The sequence below is a fragment of the Pomacea canaliculata genome, linkage group LG1 (genome assembly GCF_003073045.1).
Source record: "Pomacea canaliculata isolate SZHN2017 linkage group LG1, ASM307304v1, whole genome shotgun sequence".
Classification (NCBI taxonomy): Eukaryota; Metazoa; Mollusca; class Gastropoda; order Architaenioglossa; family Ampullariidae; genus Pomacea; species Pomacea canaliculata.
In genome coordinates this window covers 16,718,384-16,735,973 of record NC_037590.1, presented here as the reverse complement: position 1 = coordinate 16,735,973, position 17,590 = coordinate 16,718,384, and the positions used below count along the sequence as shown (strand labels likewise).

Below are 17,590 nucleotides of genomic sequence, written 5' to 3'. Positions count from 1 at the left end.
TAAGAAAGGTAAGCAGACGTAAACGCGTGATTGTTGGGTGTACCAGAAACTGCATTTTTTGTCTCCTCAAAGCCTGGCCGTCTGACCTTTACCAGTCCCACAATATCCCGCTGATATATAGTTATCTCATTTTGCAAAGCTTTACATAGTAATCAAGGGTGGATGCACCTGGGTACAGTGAAGTAGTGGCATTGGAAGATGCTCAGCTTTGTGGGAGCAAATTCGATCCATGCTGACCGTGAACGACGTTCACATTCTTGCCTCATTATCTTTTGAGGGAGCAGCTGCCCCCTTGCTTCTATGCCACTTTGGAGACCCTAGTGGCCAAACCTGCTGAACAGCAGCAATAATTCAGATGGTTAAAAAGCTCTTATATCTTCTTAACTGTGTCAGCTTAAGTTGAAGAAAGTGTGCATCCGAAGTAGGATGCTTTGGTGCACTGGAGAATAATGACTGCCTCCAAACTGGACAGTGGTTTATTATATTCAGAATTTGCTTTAATGTCATCAAGAACAGCTTGCTAGATTTTGTAGAGGCCTGTTTAAATAACACTGATTAGTCTAATTACTTCATTCAAAATTCACTTTACTGAAAGCTGATTATGGATCACAAATTGCTTTCTTTCCTTTTCACACTGTCATGACATGATGCTAGTGCCTGGTTTCTGAAAACTTTATTTTTGCACCATAGAACATTATCTCTGTAATGTGACAAGCAACCAAGCTCCATTCAAAAACACTTTGTATAAGTCAACAAATGAAACAACTATTTAGGTGCCACTTGCAGTAATTCTCTGCAATGATGTCTCCTTTCAGTACTTGACGCAATGATTTTTCACAGGTTCAGGCACAAACATATCACAAGATAACAAGTTTTCAAAATCAAGATCATTCACTTTTCATTACACTTTAGTATAGACTATAAGGAAAGAAATTGTTGAAAATGTTAAAATATGCATGGAAACAATTCATCAGTGTTACAAACCTGATACCTGCTGCTAAATTTTCAACAGTTTGTATCTAGAACCTCTGCTATAGTGACAGCAAAGAGGAATAGGGTCATGCAATTTGTGTGTTTTTTTTTTTCTTTTTAACATGAATACAGAGTTGACATGAATACAGGGTTGAAATAGAAGCCAAATCAATAAAGTTTTCCAAGAGTTTACATACTAAACTGCAGATATTGTTTAAACTGTTCCAGATGTGCTGTTTATTGACTGGAAGTTACATAAAGATTAAAAAAGAAAAAAACAAATTCTGAACATTTTGGTGGATACATATAAATCTTTTGTACTAAACATTAGTGCTCCTTACAGTAACATATATCTCTGCACTTATGGAGGTAACACCTTAAAGAGCTTCCAAAAAAGAAGAGAAATAAAAATCTGACAAGAGCTTGTAGCTTGTCGGAGTAGATCCCGACAGAAAAAAAAAATCCATTATGTTCACGTGAGGTACACAAGGAGTGGTAAATAGGTAAAGCTAGGTTGCAAATAAGCTGGTCTACAAAGCATTCGGAATCTGTCCATTCATATAATCAAAATCTATAGCAACAGGCATCTTCATTGGTAACATGCTGGTTTATAACCGACTCCATATTCCAATAGGGTTAATTAACACAAAGTAGTAAAAGAGGCATTTAAACATTTTGCTGTCAAAACTGTGCACATCATATGCATACATGCACAATTGTTTTATAGTGTGGAATGAAAATCCCTGCAAAACCCATAAAAAAAAACTTATTCAGATTTTACCCTACACAAAACACTTCCAAGTTGCTTGCGTAGGTTTCAGGCATGACAAAATATTCTGTATCACAAACATCATCTCGACAGTTTTAAAGATTTTCTTAACAATATACACTATTACAATGTTTTACACAGTAACTCCATTTCTCTGTTCATCCGAACACATAATCTGACCAAGTCTTTATGATCATATGGCTACATTTCCTCCCAGAAATAAGAAACCTTTCTTCAAAGAAAGCCACCTTAAATCCATCAATTTTCCTTCTGGAGAATCTGAATGTGTCTTACATATATTTAAAAAAAAAAAAAGAGTTATACCAGAATAACTCGAGCGATCATTATGGCAAGTATTACACAAATAAAAAGAAGACATTTTATAACCAGTCACCGAATATTGACATTCTATTAAACTTTGATGGTCAAATTCAAAAACACGAAACAGCTCTCAGGAGAAAGGAATGTCTCTAGGCACCTGCAAAAAGGTAGAAATTTGGCTCTGCTCATCAATAAATTCCAATGTGAAATATGTGCTTGACAAAATCAAACGCACCAATAGGGTTGGGGTTTAAACTGTTGCGTTAAATTAAATTGTAAAATATACTTCATCTGTGTCACCTTCAAAAACTGCGCTTCTTGAGATGTCTAACACATTTTCCAATTCATTCTCACAGTACAAAAACAGCAGCGGCTGCATACATAGCTATCAGGTTCATCGAATAACTATACATACAAACTATACCCTTCACCTTGCCACAACAAAATAAAAGCCCACCAATGAAAACCACGGCTGTTTTAAATGATTTTTACAAAATTGTATGTTTCATGTCAAATACCATTAGATATCTGATCCAAAGTCAACCTTTAAATGTCAAGCACACAACCACAACCAACCGAGATGACCAAACTTCTTCCTATAATAAATCATGTAGTGTTAAAAAATACCACAGGAAAGCATCCTCCTCTGATTTCACACAGAGACAGATGTTAAGGCATGTATGCCAACAAGTGTAGGTACACACACAAACTATCGTGCATATGCACAAAGAATGAAAGGCCTGCAAATTATATTAAAACATGCACATCAGGACAGTTTGTTTTTTAATTAAGGCATGCTGAACATGATGTCTAAGCCCATTCTGTAGCTGTATGCATGCTGTATGGAAGCATACTAGTGCCTAGTCTCTGCCCAGTCATTATCAGTCAACTGAAGAAGTTCCAAAAGCACAGACTCCAGGTCTCCATCATGCTCTTCTAAGAGCTGCTGGTTAAGAGTTTTGTTGTAAAAGCCCATTTCCACCAATCGCTTCATGACTTGTGGATATTTTGTGCCAGGCTTTTCTTCTACATCGCTCTGCTTACTCTCTGCCTTGGCCTCTTTCACTGTACTATCATACTCTTGTGCTTTGGGTGTCCAAGTGCTTGCAGGTGGTTTCCATTCACTCTGCGGTGGCTTCCACTTGGACTGAGGTGGGGTCCATTTAGACTTAGGTGGTGTCCATTCAGACTTGGGTGGTGTCCAGGTGGATTCTGGTGGCTTCCAGGTAGATGGTTTCTCTTCATTCTGTAATTATTATCACAAAATAAGTGCGATTGAAGGCAAACATAATGGCATGCATCATCAAACACATCCAAAAGAAATAGCATTCTACTTTCTATTTTAATACCAACAGCCAGTTATGCTGTAAAGATACAAATGGGATGCTTATTTCACCATTCTACTATTCACCTGTCTCCCCTGGAGAGTATAGAAGACATCTTTAGCAGTATTGAAAACCTGGGAAGCTGCCTTGGAGGCCACAGAGACAGCACTCTGTACTAAATGATTAGCGTGGATACTCATATCATGAGAGCTGAAACAAAACCAAAAAAAAAATGCATTTCCTTCTGCTAATCTAAAGCTTAGTGTTATTTTCTATACTGCTGTCACTGCCGATCAATGCTTTTTGCCACAATGAAGATACACATAAAAAATATGCACAACACCCTCCATGTTTACAGTGTTTGTCTTTAGAGACATGCACTCTTTATACTTTATTGTGTGCCAGATTCTATTTTCAACATGTGACATTTCTGCTGATATGCAATGGTACCTTTGCCTCCTCCTCCCCACCACCACCACCACCCAAAAAAAAAAAAAAAAAACCTTCACAAAAGACAATGTTGACAAGAGGGTAAATGTATGTAGATCACCATACAAGTAAATCAGATCCTCTGACACTAGCACACATAATAAATTAAATAAAATCTTCAAGCAACCTAATTATCTGTGGTGTTCAGTTCACAAGCATGTAATACTCTTTCAGCAAAGCAGGCAATCAATGTGCTACTAACAGTGGTAAGAATGGCAGCTCATCGCAGTCACCAGATACTGTGGCAGATGCACCACTTTCGGCATCCTTCTCTTCAGCTCTCCCATTTTCCTCAGACTCCTGGGCACTTTCTGCAGGTGACACCTCATTGCTTTCTTCTCCAGCGCAACTAGGGGCATTGTCTTCTATGGGGTTTTCTTCAGCATTCTCAAAGTCTCCAGCAGCAGCAGCCTCTGCATCTGACATTTTTTCATCATCCTCACGAAAAACTGTAACATTGGTATCTGCTGAAGTTGCCGCATCAGCAGATGGCATGAAATTTGGGATGAGCGTGGGAGTTCCAATGCTGCCAGATGCCTTCAGCATGTCATCCAGACTTGGTTGCTCTGTAAGGGCATCATCAGTCTCAGATTCTAAATCTTCTTCCTCCTCTTTCCTCTCATTATCTAATGCTGCGAAATGTGACTGAAGACTGTATCGCTTGTCACCAGTTGACAATGCTAAGAGGAAAAAATAAACAATAAATACATTTACCTCTACATTTATGCACTAAGACAGAACAAAAAAAAAAAAAATACAAATAAAAACAAAGATAAGTTTAGGTTAAGATCAGAGGTCCACTCCAAGATGTGAAAATCCATGCTTTAGGTATTTACAAGGTTTTTTCATTATAGGCTGATAAAACAGAATACAACTTGCACAATAATTATGCCTTTGAGTAAATAGAATGAAACTATTGACTTATTAATGTTTTCACAACTTAAAAAAAAATTATTACTCAAAACTGATATAAGAAAGTACACTCATGTGAAGATACCAGCATATAGTCAGAATCTTCAGTTGGCTATAATAAAAACAAATGGCAAGATACTTAATATTCATATTTTCAAAGCAACTCTTTTCCCAACACCCTCAACCCCCTCCATGCTCTGCTTTCAGCTGCAAATCAAACATGACTGATCTCACCTTCAGAGGGAAGAAGAGGCTTACTGATGTCAAAGCAATCAGGCAACCTTACGATGAAAAACTCATCATCCAAGCTTGAGCTAGCATCAGAAAAACTGTCCAGAGATTCAAGTTCTGCATACTTGTCTGCCCCTCGCCAATCTGAAATACAAAATTTATCATCACCACCATCAACAATAAGATAAAATACATATTAAAAAAGTCAAAAGAAATTTAAAGGTATAATACTAAAACGTTTGTTTAGCAATAATTAGTAATAAATATTACATTTATACTGAATGCACAGAAGTAGCTTTTCTCACCAGATGGATTTATGGGAGCAACTTGGCTGAGATACTCGGCAATGTTGACAGATCCTGACTCTTGATGATGATCTAGATCGGTCAGCTCTTCACCAGTAACCACTTCCACGCTGCTAGCAGTGCTAGCCGAACTGTCTGGGGATTGCTCATGGACAAATGTCCAGTCAATGACTGGGGAGTGCTCTCCATCACAGGTGCCAGCATCTGCTTTCTCCTGCGGTGGTCTTTGGTTCCCTGCTTCTGACGAGTAGTCATGCTGCACACCAGAGTCTTCTGTGGTGGTGAAAGAGCTTTTATCAGATCTACAGTCAGACTGTACAATATCACTGTCAAGGACTTGCAAGGAAAGTTTGGAGAGAAGTTCAGGTTCTGGAAAGTGGATGGTGCGCTCGGGAGGAGGGCTGACATCTGTAGACAGGTTGCAATAAATGAGGGAATAAGAAAAGATGCTTTTGCATAAACATAGGACTACCAGTTAAAGCCTTAAGCATTTCATTCCTTGTCTTCAAATACAGCTTTTCTCTTAGTTCTCTTGGTGTGTTAACCTTTTTATACTGAACACATAAAAAAGTAAATCCACAAATCTAATTCTCACATGCATAAATAAATAATAATAATAATAAAAAAACAATGCTTAATGTAATATTGGATGCTTACTGCCAATATCACAAATACGAAAATGCTTCTTTCTTGTTTGTCACCATCACTACCATACTATAAAGATACAATCGCTCATAAACAGAGTAAATGAATTAACAAGAGAAAGGGATTCAGAAGCAGAAGAACTAAGTAAAAAAAAATGCATACAACCTAGAGGTGTGTTATTAGGTGTGGATGGCTCATTATCTGCAGACATGCCAGTAAATCTACGAGACCAAAATTCCCTGTCCTCATCAGATTGTTTGACAATACTAGGTGGATGTCTCTTAAGTTTCTCAGGCTGCTCCAGATTATCAGCTGCTCCTATAGGGTGGCACAGGAACTCAGCACTAGCCTCTGCAACCTGATAGTCATCGGATGCATCATAGCCTGAGTTTTCTGTTGCCTGCATCTGTTCCTGCTGTGCTTCTGATGCAGCTGGATCAAGATCTTGTGTTTCCTACAAGAAATATATACTTGTAAGAAATGAAAGAATAAAGTCTTAAAAGAGTGCATGTTCAATTAGAATGGTTTGCTTATCTTCCCCATCATCTTCTCTGTTCAGTCCAATAGGCACAGAAAGGGTACCTCTTCAATGTAGATGAGAGGAAGTGTCTGTTCTAGTTTCTTCATGTCCTGGCATTCTTCGTTCTTCTTGAAGACACCCCCAAGTGGAAATGCTGTTCGTGTTTCTGTCTTTTCCTCTGCTTTATGCTGATCAGCTGCAGGAAGTTCCTGCACAATAAAATGCAAGTGGCAAGTGCTAAAGTTTAAATCCCTGTAACATAAATATTTGTTCCTAGTTTTAAGTCTGAAACTTATCTCCATTTAGAGCTGAAGACTTTCAGTGTTTATATATAACTCTAAGCCCTATTAACTCCAACATGCTGCTTAAATTATAAAAAATAGTAGGCTTAACAGCATGTTCAGGCTGAAAAATGTTACAACCATCGGTGCCAACATCATGACTGCATATATCACAACAGTTTCCTAATTTTAGAAATCTCCACATTTTCCAGGTAAAGAACATTTTTCACTGTAGTAGCTGTCTGATTACAGATCTTTTAATCAAATACATTTACACAACAAGCAATCAAGAGAAAACTATTACTCACCAAGGGTTCAAAACTGTTTTCTGCTTCTGGAAGCTCTTCGCTCACTTCAACAATGCAGTATACAATAAGTCCAAACCTAACTTCATGTGCAAACAGACGCCAGCGACTGTCATATTTGCCTTAGATCAAAAAAATAAATAAAAGGTAAAATATACAAAGATAGGGAGAGATACATCACTGTGGACTTCCACTATCCCTTCCCCTTCTAAACACAAGAACCATATGTGCAAGCTTATGTAAATGTGCAAATGTGAAAACATTGCACACACAAATCTCTGATATTTGCATATAGACATAAATATGATTAAAAATCTAACAATGATATTTACCTGGCTTCAAAGGAGCAAAAAGCTGGACTGTCAAGTTAGTTCTTTCACCAGGTAGAAGTGGTGGCACATCAATCTCATTAACTGCAGCATTCATGTTCCCATGAATCATCCTCAGCTGCATAAGTAAAAAAGTTTATAAGTGTGGTGACTTTCCAATCTGTCCTTTAGCCTTGCCTTCTAACAGAACACCAATCACAAAAAATTTAAAGAGTTCTCGCTCATCCATTTTCATTTCATTTTAACAACATTTTCTGCAGACCACAGAAGGTGCTAGTAGACAGTACATTAAACTCTCCCATCCTTCCATCCCCCCAAAAAAGTGTTACATTTGATTTTAGCTTAAAGGCAAAAGAAACTTACCACTGTCTTGCAAGGCCAGGGAATGCTGCCTCCATTTTCAATGCACCATGTCTTGGTCAAGCATTCCCCTGGCTTCACAATGGAATAATCTGGCAGAGTGATGTCACAAACAAAGTTTGCTTTCAAGACCCTGCACAAAACATTTCATTAACATGAAACTCCTAGGTCTCTGATTCTGTAATTATACCTATTTCAAAAGAAAATATAAACATAATTAAAAAGATGTCATGCTCATGCACTTTGCTAAAATATAAGTAAAAAGAAATATGGTTCTATTTTCCATGTATCAGTGTAGACGGCACTTATTAAGTTTGTCTTGCAGAAATTAAAAGTCACTGCAAACATATAAGTATTATAACGAACACATATTATATCACAAGGTTTCCAGGGCTCAAGGCTGATGCCAAGAAAGGCCCTTTGACACCGTTGTAATAATAACTGATATATATTATTAATATATTATTAATTAATAGTACTAATGCCACATTGTTTCATATGCACAGTCCATTAAGGGTTGCTTGGTTGTTGTGTAATGGCAAAAAATGATCAAACTAGCAACACAAATTAAAAGATAAATGCTCTTGTTATTATCTTATTATTATGAAAAATTGTTCTTGATGCCAGTATCTTAAAATTAGGTTGGCAGTAGTCTCGAAGGCAGGCTATGGCTAATTCAAAGAAAGAAACCTGATAAAAACACCTTTAACATTGTTGATGTTCATACAGCTTAATTCTTTTGCACGCTGAACAGTTATTAGAAAGAGACTGTTTCTGGAGAGGTGAGATCAGAGATGAACCGAGGATCCAGAAAACAGATGAAAGAAGGTGTTTTCTTGAGGAGATGAGGGAGGGAGAATATAGTCAAAAGAAAGTGGGGCTAAAGCTCAAGGCAATCATTCAGCTCTGCATTAAGTTTCTCTCACGCTGTCAGATTACCAGTCTGACATAAAATGAAGCTGTTCTCAGTTATTTTTAGTTTTCTTAGCAGCACATTAGGATGAGACTTTATTTCAAGACTTCTCAGTACTACTATTTTAATGAAAAAGGATACTTAAAATTGCTCTTTCAATAAAGTATTGTATTAAAGTTGGGATAGAGGAGGTGAGCTGTTATTATGGACTAAGTGGAATGTTATGTCTCACAGTTTAAACTCTAGCATTTAAATTACTGACTTTTTTCTTGCAGAATAATTAAGCTGCAACCTAAACCTCTTCTACAACCCCCCAAAAAACTTCCTTCCCCTCGTCCAACCACCACACATATACATAAAAGCAGTGTCTCGTTCTTAAACATACCCAAAGCTCTCAGGACTCTTTAAATGTGAAATTCCTTCCTGAGCAAGTTGTTGTTCCTTCTTCCTCAGTTTCTCCTCTTTGCGGCGCAACTTCTCTTTGTTTTTGATCTCAAGGCGTTTAAGCTTGTCTGCTTTGCGAAACAGTTTTTCCAGCTCTCTAAGGAAATGTAATTATTGTCAGCTTATTCTTAGGAACAGTTTGAGCATTTTCAACAAATGCAGCAAAGAAAACATTAATTTTTTTACAAACATGGGGCACTCATGCTAATTACAAGATGATCTCCAAACATACAAACATACCCTTTTTTCAACATGGTGACCTCTGATTCTTGACACTCTTTACTGCTAGGGTATAAAATTACCCCCAAAAGCGGACTATGGTAGGAAGAAGCCCTTGGACAAGGTCGACGCAGTTTCAGAAACACATGATCCATGTTGTGGACATCTGGTCGTGCTTCACAAGCCTCGCAGAGATTATAATTCAAACAATTGCTGTAAAAACAAAAGTTGGAAAAATTAACATTTATTGCAAAACTTTTACTATATTTCAACATATCTTATTTATAAGCAACAAATTTGTTAAAGTCAGCCTGCAGATCAATGAGCAAGGAACAAAACACCCAGAAAGCAACTTACCCACATTTGTATCGTGTTCCCACAATGACCTTTTCACAATTGTCACACACTGTTCCCTTGTGTAACACAGTGGCTGAAAGGAGACAAGCACCAATTCTATATGTACAGGCAGACATAAAAAAAATCAGCTGAAGCTGTACTAGAGACTACAGAAATTCCATAGCAGTTACGCAAAGCTATTCAAGCAGAAATGATTTTACCATTGTTTGTTAAAAAGTTTGAAAGTCCAATTCCTTTAAGATTTGCTAAAAGGCTTTATGCTACACTGCTACTTTTAATGATGCAAATGTAAAAAAAAGTGTGATGGGGAGAACACTAATTAAAAAAAAAACAAAAAACAAAACTATAGTCCAGAATCAGTAACCATAATCATCAAATTCATCCCTTGATACAGCTTCAAGCCCATATGAACCAAAAGTAGCTAAGTTTTGCTAAAATGTGACTCTCAGCCATAGTCCATTACCTCAGATCTGGTGGGAAAAAAATTTATATGCAGTAAACAAACCCTTTCAGGCTAACATTATTTTTTTATAATTTCCTCACACCCCTTTTTAAAATAGTCAGAGGAATATAACAGATCCCCAACCTTTGTATAATCAATTGTTCTCTTGATACCTCTCAAACTGGCAGTATCGTGTTAAATATATATAATAGGTGCTTTTCACATCCTATATGAAACTCCATACTTACAACAATCATGAGATTTCCTATGGCTAGCACTGTCCACGCTACTGGATCTAATCAACTGCTTTGCTTCCAGACGGCGGATAACTTCTTTGGATGTCTTCTGAGGAAATCTGTGCATAAGCTCCTCCTTCATCTGAGCACACATGCAATCAAGAGAGGGAAAAAAATGTCTTTTCAAACAGATGATGTTTACTAGAAAACTAAGTGCACTTATACTCTTTTGGTAAGATGACAGCTTTTTCTCTAGACATCTTAAATCAATTTAAGAATGGTAGTTATGAAACTTCCTCCCAGATCTGAATGTAAGCTACCAAGGTATGCAGCATTCACACAAAGACTTCCTTAAATTTCCTTTATGAAATACAGGTAATGAAGACAGTAAAAGACTCCCCATTTACAAGCCTTTGAACATTGCAGTTTTGTTTGCATGGTATTATGGCAATGCCATTTCAGACCAGCAATGGAATTTAATGATATCAGACCTTACAATCTAGGTCAATTCACATGCAACCATTCCCACCCACTCCCCCCAAAAAAAGGAAAAAAAAACAGTGTTTATTATACTCTGCCAGTAACCTTTCATGTTTAATTTGGGATAGCATTCAAGTATCATAATTTTTTGTTTTTGCTTTTAACCTTTAAGCACCATATTACCACCTTATCAGCAGCACCTTCCTCACCCCATCCCTTATGTCTTAGCCTCAAAAATTGTTTTTCTCTCTTGTGCACAAGGTTTACATGAAGAGAGGTACACAAGCCTCCCAACCCGTTCAGGTCTCCAGCTATAACCCTGCTCCCAAGTCTGGAAGTCTTTCGTAAAATAAAGAATTAGCTACAATTTTCTTTTTAAATTTCCTATTAGTACTTCAAAGTTGCTTACCTTTTCCATGTAAAGAATAAAGTTTTGATGTGAAAGGTGATCTGTCTTTGTCTCCTCTTCCTTAAAATCTTCATCCAGTCTGTGACGTTTTCCAGCTTTGGACAGGCTGGAAACAGTAAGCTGCTCGTATGCCTTATCACCTGTGGCTATTTGTTCTTCTACCAATCCTGTCTTTTCTTCAGATGACTGGCAATGAAGTTCTTTTTTAACTGAAGCAATCCCACAAACCACTGCACTTACTGTAAATATGACTAGGTACAGAACTTTAGAAGAAACATTTTCATTTAAAAAAGAACCTGCATTCATGCAGACTAAAATCTTTAACAAGCTACACCAATTTCATCATGTCTTAACACATCACACCAGGACTGTCATTCCTCACAACAAGCAGATGGTTGATGATTATGAGTATGTTTAAAGCGATAACAGTAGTCTGGGATCATGTTATGACTGTTGAATACCAAGGAAAGTATAAGATTACAATGTCAACATCATCCATAACACTTTTATAGTATCACATAAATCCAGCCTCTTTAACAAGGGTACCTTTCTTACAATCCAATAACCCGTTTCTTCATCACGACGCAATTTGGGGGCCACTTCTCCTGTCTCTAGTGTTTCTGCAGGCTCAGCTGCCTCTGTTCCTTGTCCACTGCACATGAAAAACATGTTACAGAATACCATCCATAGTACAATATAGAACCTAACACAGGTCTTCATAGCTAATATGGTTTTATAATCCAAAATCTTTTGAGACAACAAACCATATTCAGCTTTGAAAGCAAAATTCAGCAATGACTAAACTTTTTCAAATCTACACTGATGTCTTAAGTCTTTAGATGCATCATAATTTATGAGAACCACATGCTACACCTTCCTTGACTATTATGGTATGCTGTCAATATAAATTACTAAACATATCTGTAATGATCTTGTATTTTACCAATTTGTGCCATTTCATTTCACAATATTTTGTCTATCACATAGTTTTCCTAAAATGATTAGCTGCCTGACAGTGTTGCATTAACAATTTCAGAATCTCACTGTAAATATCTCCCATCTTTTTTACTTATAACATGGTCTGTACTATGAAAAAGACAAAATACGGACTTTTACCAGAATAAACTTTATTCCTCCACTCTATGCACTGATACCACAAGGATATTTCCGAACTTTTAGGAGTAATCAATACGCATTTCTATTTGTCCAAAAATACAAAATTATTGCAAATGCACTCCTTAACATCATCATAATACTAATAATGAACATTTATGTAGCATTTTTCCAATGTTTTGCTCAAAGTGCTTTACATAAATGATATGCAAAAGCAAACTGAATCCCCAACAACCATTCAATCACATTCACATATAATAGACACACTTCTTCCACAGAAATACCTGTTCATACACAAAATAAACACAGACACACGTCAGGCATACTCATGGTTAGGAGAGGGCCCAAGTGAAGCCATTGTTCTGATATATAAGGTAGCAAGAGAATCAGAGTGACGAAGACTGTTGGGTATCTGGACAGGACTTGGTAGGAGAGAAACCTCTGTCCATTCATTGTTGTCACAGTGGAACTCAAAGAAGCTTAGTGTCAAAAGAGGAACAAAGAAGTCATGCAGGCATATAGATCAGAGTGATTTCAGAGAGGTGCCAAGGAAAAGTGCCAGAAACAGTGGAGTAAGTCAAGGGTGGAAAGTTTATCTATATACAATCCACAACTGGCAGCTGGTAAAGAGAGCATATGATGGGTGATGTTCACATCTAGATGATCTGCAGATGAGGCAAGCAGCTGCATTCCACATCCTTAGAAGTCTATCAAGAAGATACTTGGAAATGCCAGCCAAAAGATAATTACAATAGTCAATCCTCGGAGAGCACAAAGGCACAGATTAGAGTTTTAGTTGCATAGTGGCAAGATAATGACTAATGATACTAATCTTATTAAGTTCAAGGTAATCAATTCTGCAGACATGAAAAATATGATGACAAAATATCAAACTCTGATCAGGAATGACACCCAAACTGTGGACTAAGGTAGAAAAAAAGAATAGCTATTTACGAACAGAGACCGAGGAAGAGAAGACAACTTGGAAATTTATTACACCAGAGAAATTTTTTGGGACAATACCACAGAAAATAATAAATGTAATATACAGACTTTTGCTGCCAAGTAGTTTGTAGCAATAGCAGGAGTCTTTTGTGTCTGTTGCTTTTAGCATGACTATACACAGTACACCCATGTTTGAAAGTTTCCCTTCTTTGCCGAGAAGATCACATATATGACATCATTCATCATTTCTTGATACATTTTCAAAATATACTGATTTTTCAAGTTTGTCCTGACCCGTACAGACCCTGTTATAATCATCCTTACTGACTTCAAGAAGAAAAAAAGAAAAAGCTTACTGCTCAGTTTCCACTTCACACTCGTTAGCTATTTGCCCTTCACCAGCAGAGTCTGGAATCTCTATTGCCACAACATTTGCTCCTGAGAGAGCACCTGGGACCATAAACGGCTTCAGTGTATCCTCTCTTAGGCTAGTGGTTTTTGCACTTATTTCCTCCTCTGGTGCTGCATCCATCATTATCTTTTCATCTTCTTGTGGTGGTGCTGATGCCTTTGATCTTTCAGGTGTAGTATGTGGCTCCATGCTGCGTATTTGCAGAATGAGAGGCTTCTGTGATTTTTGTGAGAGCTGCAAATGGCATTTACTTAATGAAATACAAAACAATAGAATAGCAGAACAGCAGAAAAACTCCACACCAAAAAAATAATTAATTTCTACTGGAAAATTACACTCTTCTTTCTTAATATTGACAAAAGCATCCTTTATAAAAATACATAAATTATTTCTAGAACTAAGAATGAAATCTTCATTTTTTTAAATATCAAAATAATTAACAAAATAACATTTGTCTTTTTGCTGACAGATTCCTATTAACAGAAAATTATTCCAGCAATAGCCATGACATAGCTGTGTAAATACAGATAAGTTTTGCTAAGAAAAGACATTTAGTTAACATAAATAAGAATAACAAATTGTGTGCCATTGAAGAAAAATGGAGCAAATAAAGAAACAAAAATAACAGACCACAGGGCTGGACTCACTAAGAGATACTGTGATAATAGTTTTGTACTATGGTTTATTACTTATTAAATATTGACATATTGCAAATTACTCACCCTCACAGCTTCATTTAATTCACTCTGACTGCTGATTATTATCTGAAAGAACACAAAACAATGATGTTGATAGTCATAAGGTTGCTCTTACTTTGTCTATGTTAGTGTTTACATATCTTATTGAGGAATTGCAACAGTATTGTAACTGTCATAAAAAAAGTATTACAGTGTCAGAGATCCACAATACAACAGATAATGATGAAAATGTTTATTTTTAAATATAATGCAGCTCAAAACTAAAAAACTTGTGTATTCTTGACATTTTAAAATCCACATATGAGGAAAAAGTAAAACAAAAATTACCAGATCATCATCTTCATCAATGTAGCGAACATCAATCCTCTTTTGTGGTACTTTGTACGAGGCTTTCAGCTGTAAATGAAACAATCTGGTTAGATTTTAGCCAATTTTTCTTATTAACCATATATATAATATACTCCAGGATGCAGCTGGGTATGATACTACCATAGGCATAAAAGGTATAAAAAGGTGCCGTTTACAGAAGGCAGAAGATCTTCCTCCACTAGTAACCCTAACACAATAGCACCAACAAACAATTACTTGATATTGCTTTTTAAGTAACTAATTCTTGTGCACATATAATTCCTTGTGAATTTATCTGCCATATCATCTTTTCATACACTTTCAGTCTTACACCTTCTGTTATTAAAAAACTCTATACAACATAATAAATAATAAACTTTAATCTTTCTCTCTCTCGAGTTGTGTTTACTGCCACCTTGTAACTAATCTTAAGCAAATAATTATAATAACAATATACAAGGTCATTATGAAAAAAATGATGATAAAAATAATGGAATTAACATTACAACAGCACGCCATCAATTATTTGTCATGTTTATAGACGTTCTATGGCTCTTATGTTGTAATGATATAATTGCGTGACTCCCTTTCCTCGATTTCACCACACACACACACGGATACAAGTCTGTGCTTTCACTACGTCTTGAGAACGAAGCTTTTGTCGATTTCTTTTCATACATATATATATATTGATCACTCTTTATTATGGCGATCTAAAAATGACAAAAAGATTGAATGTATGTAATGCTTAAAACCGAATGGCATGTGAGTAAATAAGTAAACAATGTACAATGTAGTCACTGAGCGTTCTTAGGAAGAAAGATGGCGGCCTAATTCCACTTGCACACTGACTTTACATTTTAATAATTAATATTTACGTTCAATATACCATCCAATTTAACATGTAAAATAGGGAATCATAAAGTACAGCATGTCGTGATCTGAGTAAGCGAGTCCTTCTGTGAGTTGTGTAATACCGGAAGACAACTAAAAAAAAAGACAAATACAAAAACACAGCTGACGGTGACACTCACCAAAGCTTCTAAATTTCGCCACTCTAAAGGTGTCTCTAAAAAGAATGGATCAAGCTGTTCGCTGTCTGGACGATCAACAAGTCTGGTATGCACTACTAGATCATTATCCATATTCATAGCGATGAGTTTAGACCCACGTCATTGACAACTAATCGCTTCTTGACAGCTTAACCACCAGCAACTGGAAAGTCCACAACAAAGTCTAGTTACAATCAAACACTGGAAATCCTTACGACAGGAGATGTAGATCGACATCATTGCGTCGTACATATACAAACGGTTTGGAAAATAATGTCGTATTTAAGTTATTTAGTGACAAGTTATTTTTATCGAAAAAAATAATTCTAAGTTCAAAGCAAAAAATGAAACTATAATTTGTGTTATTGTCGCAGCGTAGGAATATTGCTTACCATGCTATTTTTAGATGTTGACGTGCAGCATTGGCTGACGTTTACAAACATGGTTCATGCACGTGACAGGACCACTGACTATCGCAAGGATGATTCCTGATGCAACGTACAGTAAATGTGTTATAATACAATTGTACATTTGCTGTATGCTACATGTGCTGATTGTACTTAGGCCCATAAATAGTAGTTTGTACGTGTGCATATTCTGGTCGTGTAGCAATAATATATATAGCATATATCCGTCTGTAAGCGCGCATTTCCCCCATGTATTCGAGCCTTATATATAGGTGACACACATGAAAGACCACAAGCAAACAAGTTTGGAGAAGGACAGGCTTGCATCTGTTGGGAATAAAAGTCATCTGCATGCTTATTGATGGATCGAACCTATAGCTCATGTATGCCAGGTTTCGGTGATGTCAAATGCAATTAATTCCCACGGTGCGCTGATTGATTAAAAAAAAAAAAAGCGTAAAAGATATGGGAAGTAAGGTGACCAGACGTCCCGCTTTAGACCTCGTGTCCCGCCTGCTCATCGGCTGTCAGCATTAATTATTTGAGAGTTGGGGCTGATTAAATAAAAAAAAACGAGAACCTATATTTAATGATCAAACAATTTATGCATAGTAAAAGATTCATCATTAATATCTGTATATATATATACGTCTAAATTAACGGAAGTTTATGGCACGTATAGGCATCTTTAGGTAACATTTACATTGCATTTTCATTCACACCAGTGGAAAATGTTGAGGGAAGTAACTGCAACACTTGTAACATGAATATGCGAGTATTTCCCCTTTAGCCAGTCGGTCAGACATCCAACTACATGTATTTATCTTTTGTTTGGACTTCCTGGAATAAAAAGAGTGCTAAGCAGGCACACACTCCATTACAATGATCGTGAAGACCCACAGTTGTGCATTATATTTTAATACGATGGTACGTTGAACAGTAATAAAGAAATAGTTTTTTTCATTTAGAAACAAAACTCAAAAAAGCCCAAGAATGTGTTTCGTTAGCTTAAAATCTGCCAGTACATGATATACTAAATTATTGAAATGAAAAAAATTCACGTTAGAACTGCAGCTAGGTACTCACGTGCTTGTGTGTAGTTCGTAGTTAGCATCTATTTGCAAAATTTTCCTAACCGTGCAAGGGGACACACAATTACCAATCAAAATGACTTCTCCTAACCATGCTCGAGGTCAATCGGTCAATCAAATGTCACACATGACATGCGTATGAATGCTACATATATGCAAGACAATGTTCGAATATTTCGTGACAGTATATGAGTACGGCTGTTCAAGTGAAAGGTAGGGATTCAAATTCTCGTTCAAATTTCACATTTGTCGCCGAGCGA

General features: G+C 36.6%; 2 protein-coding genes across 2 annotated transcripts; both read right to left on the bottom strand.

The window, feature by feature from the left end:
• Positions 1 to 656: 656 nt before the first annotated feature.
• LOC112572527 (next to BRCA1 gene 1 protein-like) lies at positions 657 to 11,412 on the bottom strand. Its single transcript, XM_025252252.1, has 15 exons — positions 11,265 to 11,412; positions 10,388 to 10,517; positions 9,698 to 9,770; positions 9,362 to 9,553; positions 9,063 to 9,218; positions 7,768 to 7,897; positions 7,408 to 7,522; positions 7,079 to 7,197; positions 6,552 to 6,698; positions 6,135 to 6,423; positions 5,325 to 5,732; positions 5,023 to 5,163; positions 4,079 to 4,556; positions 3,474 to 3,597; positions 657 to 3,308 (listed from the first exon to the last, which is right to left on the bottom strand). Exons 1-15 carry the CDS (start codon positions 11,271 to 11,273, stop codon positions 2,916 to 2,918), a joined length of 2,904 nt encoding a protein of 967 aa, XP_025108037.1. The 5' UTR covers positions 11,274 to 11,412; the 3' UTR covers positions 657 to 2,915.
• Positions 11,331 to 16,028, bottom strand: LOC112572565. The gene is made up of 6 exons (XM_025252306.1): positions 15,815 to 16,028; positions 14,760 to 14,828; positions 14,457 to 14,498; positions 13,679 to 13,968; positions 11,811 to 11,916; positions 11,331 to 11,473 (listed from the first exon to the last, which is right to left on the bottom strand). The coding sequence occupies exons 1-6, from the start codon at positions 15,929 to 15,931 to the stop codon at positions 11,423 to 11,425; spliced, it is 675 nt and encodes a 224-aa protein (XP_025108091.1). The 5' UTR covers positions 15,932 to 16,028; the 3' UTR covers positions 11,331 to 11,422.
• Positions 16,029 to 17,590: the final 1,562 nt, after the last annotated feature.

Excerpts from the sequence above, each read along its gene's own strand:
- LOC112572527 (XM_025252252.1), bottom strand. Across the intron at positions 5,733-6,134 it reads ACCTAATAACACACCTCTAG|ATGTCAGCCCTCCTCCCGAG; the intron begins GTTGTATGCATT and ends ACCTGTCTACAG. Across the intron at positions 5,164-5,324 it reads TGCTCCCATAAATCCATCTG|ATTGGCGAGGGGCAGACAAG; the intron begins GTGAGAAAAGCT and ends TTTGTATTTCAG.
- LOC112572565 (XM_025252306.1), bottom strand. The coding sequence starts at position 15,931 with ATGAATATGGATAATGATCTAGTAGTGCATACCAGACTTGTTGATCGT. Across the intron at positions 13,969-14,456 it reads AATTAAATGAAGCTGTGAGG|CTCTCACAAAAATCACAGAA; the intron begins GTGAGTAATTTG and ends TGCCATTTGCAG. Across the intron at positions 11,474-11,810 it reads GTTATTGGATTGTAAGAAAG|TTAAAAAAGAACTTCATTGC; the intron begins GTACCCTTGTTA and ends GGATTGCTTCAG.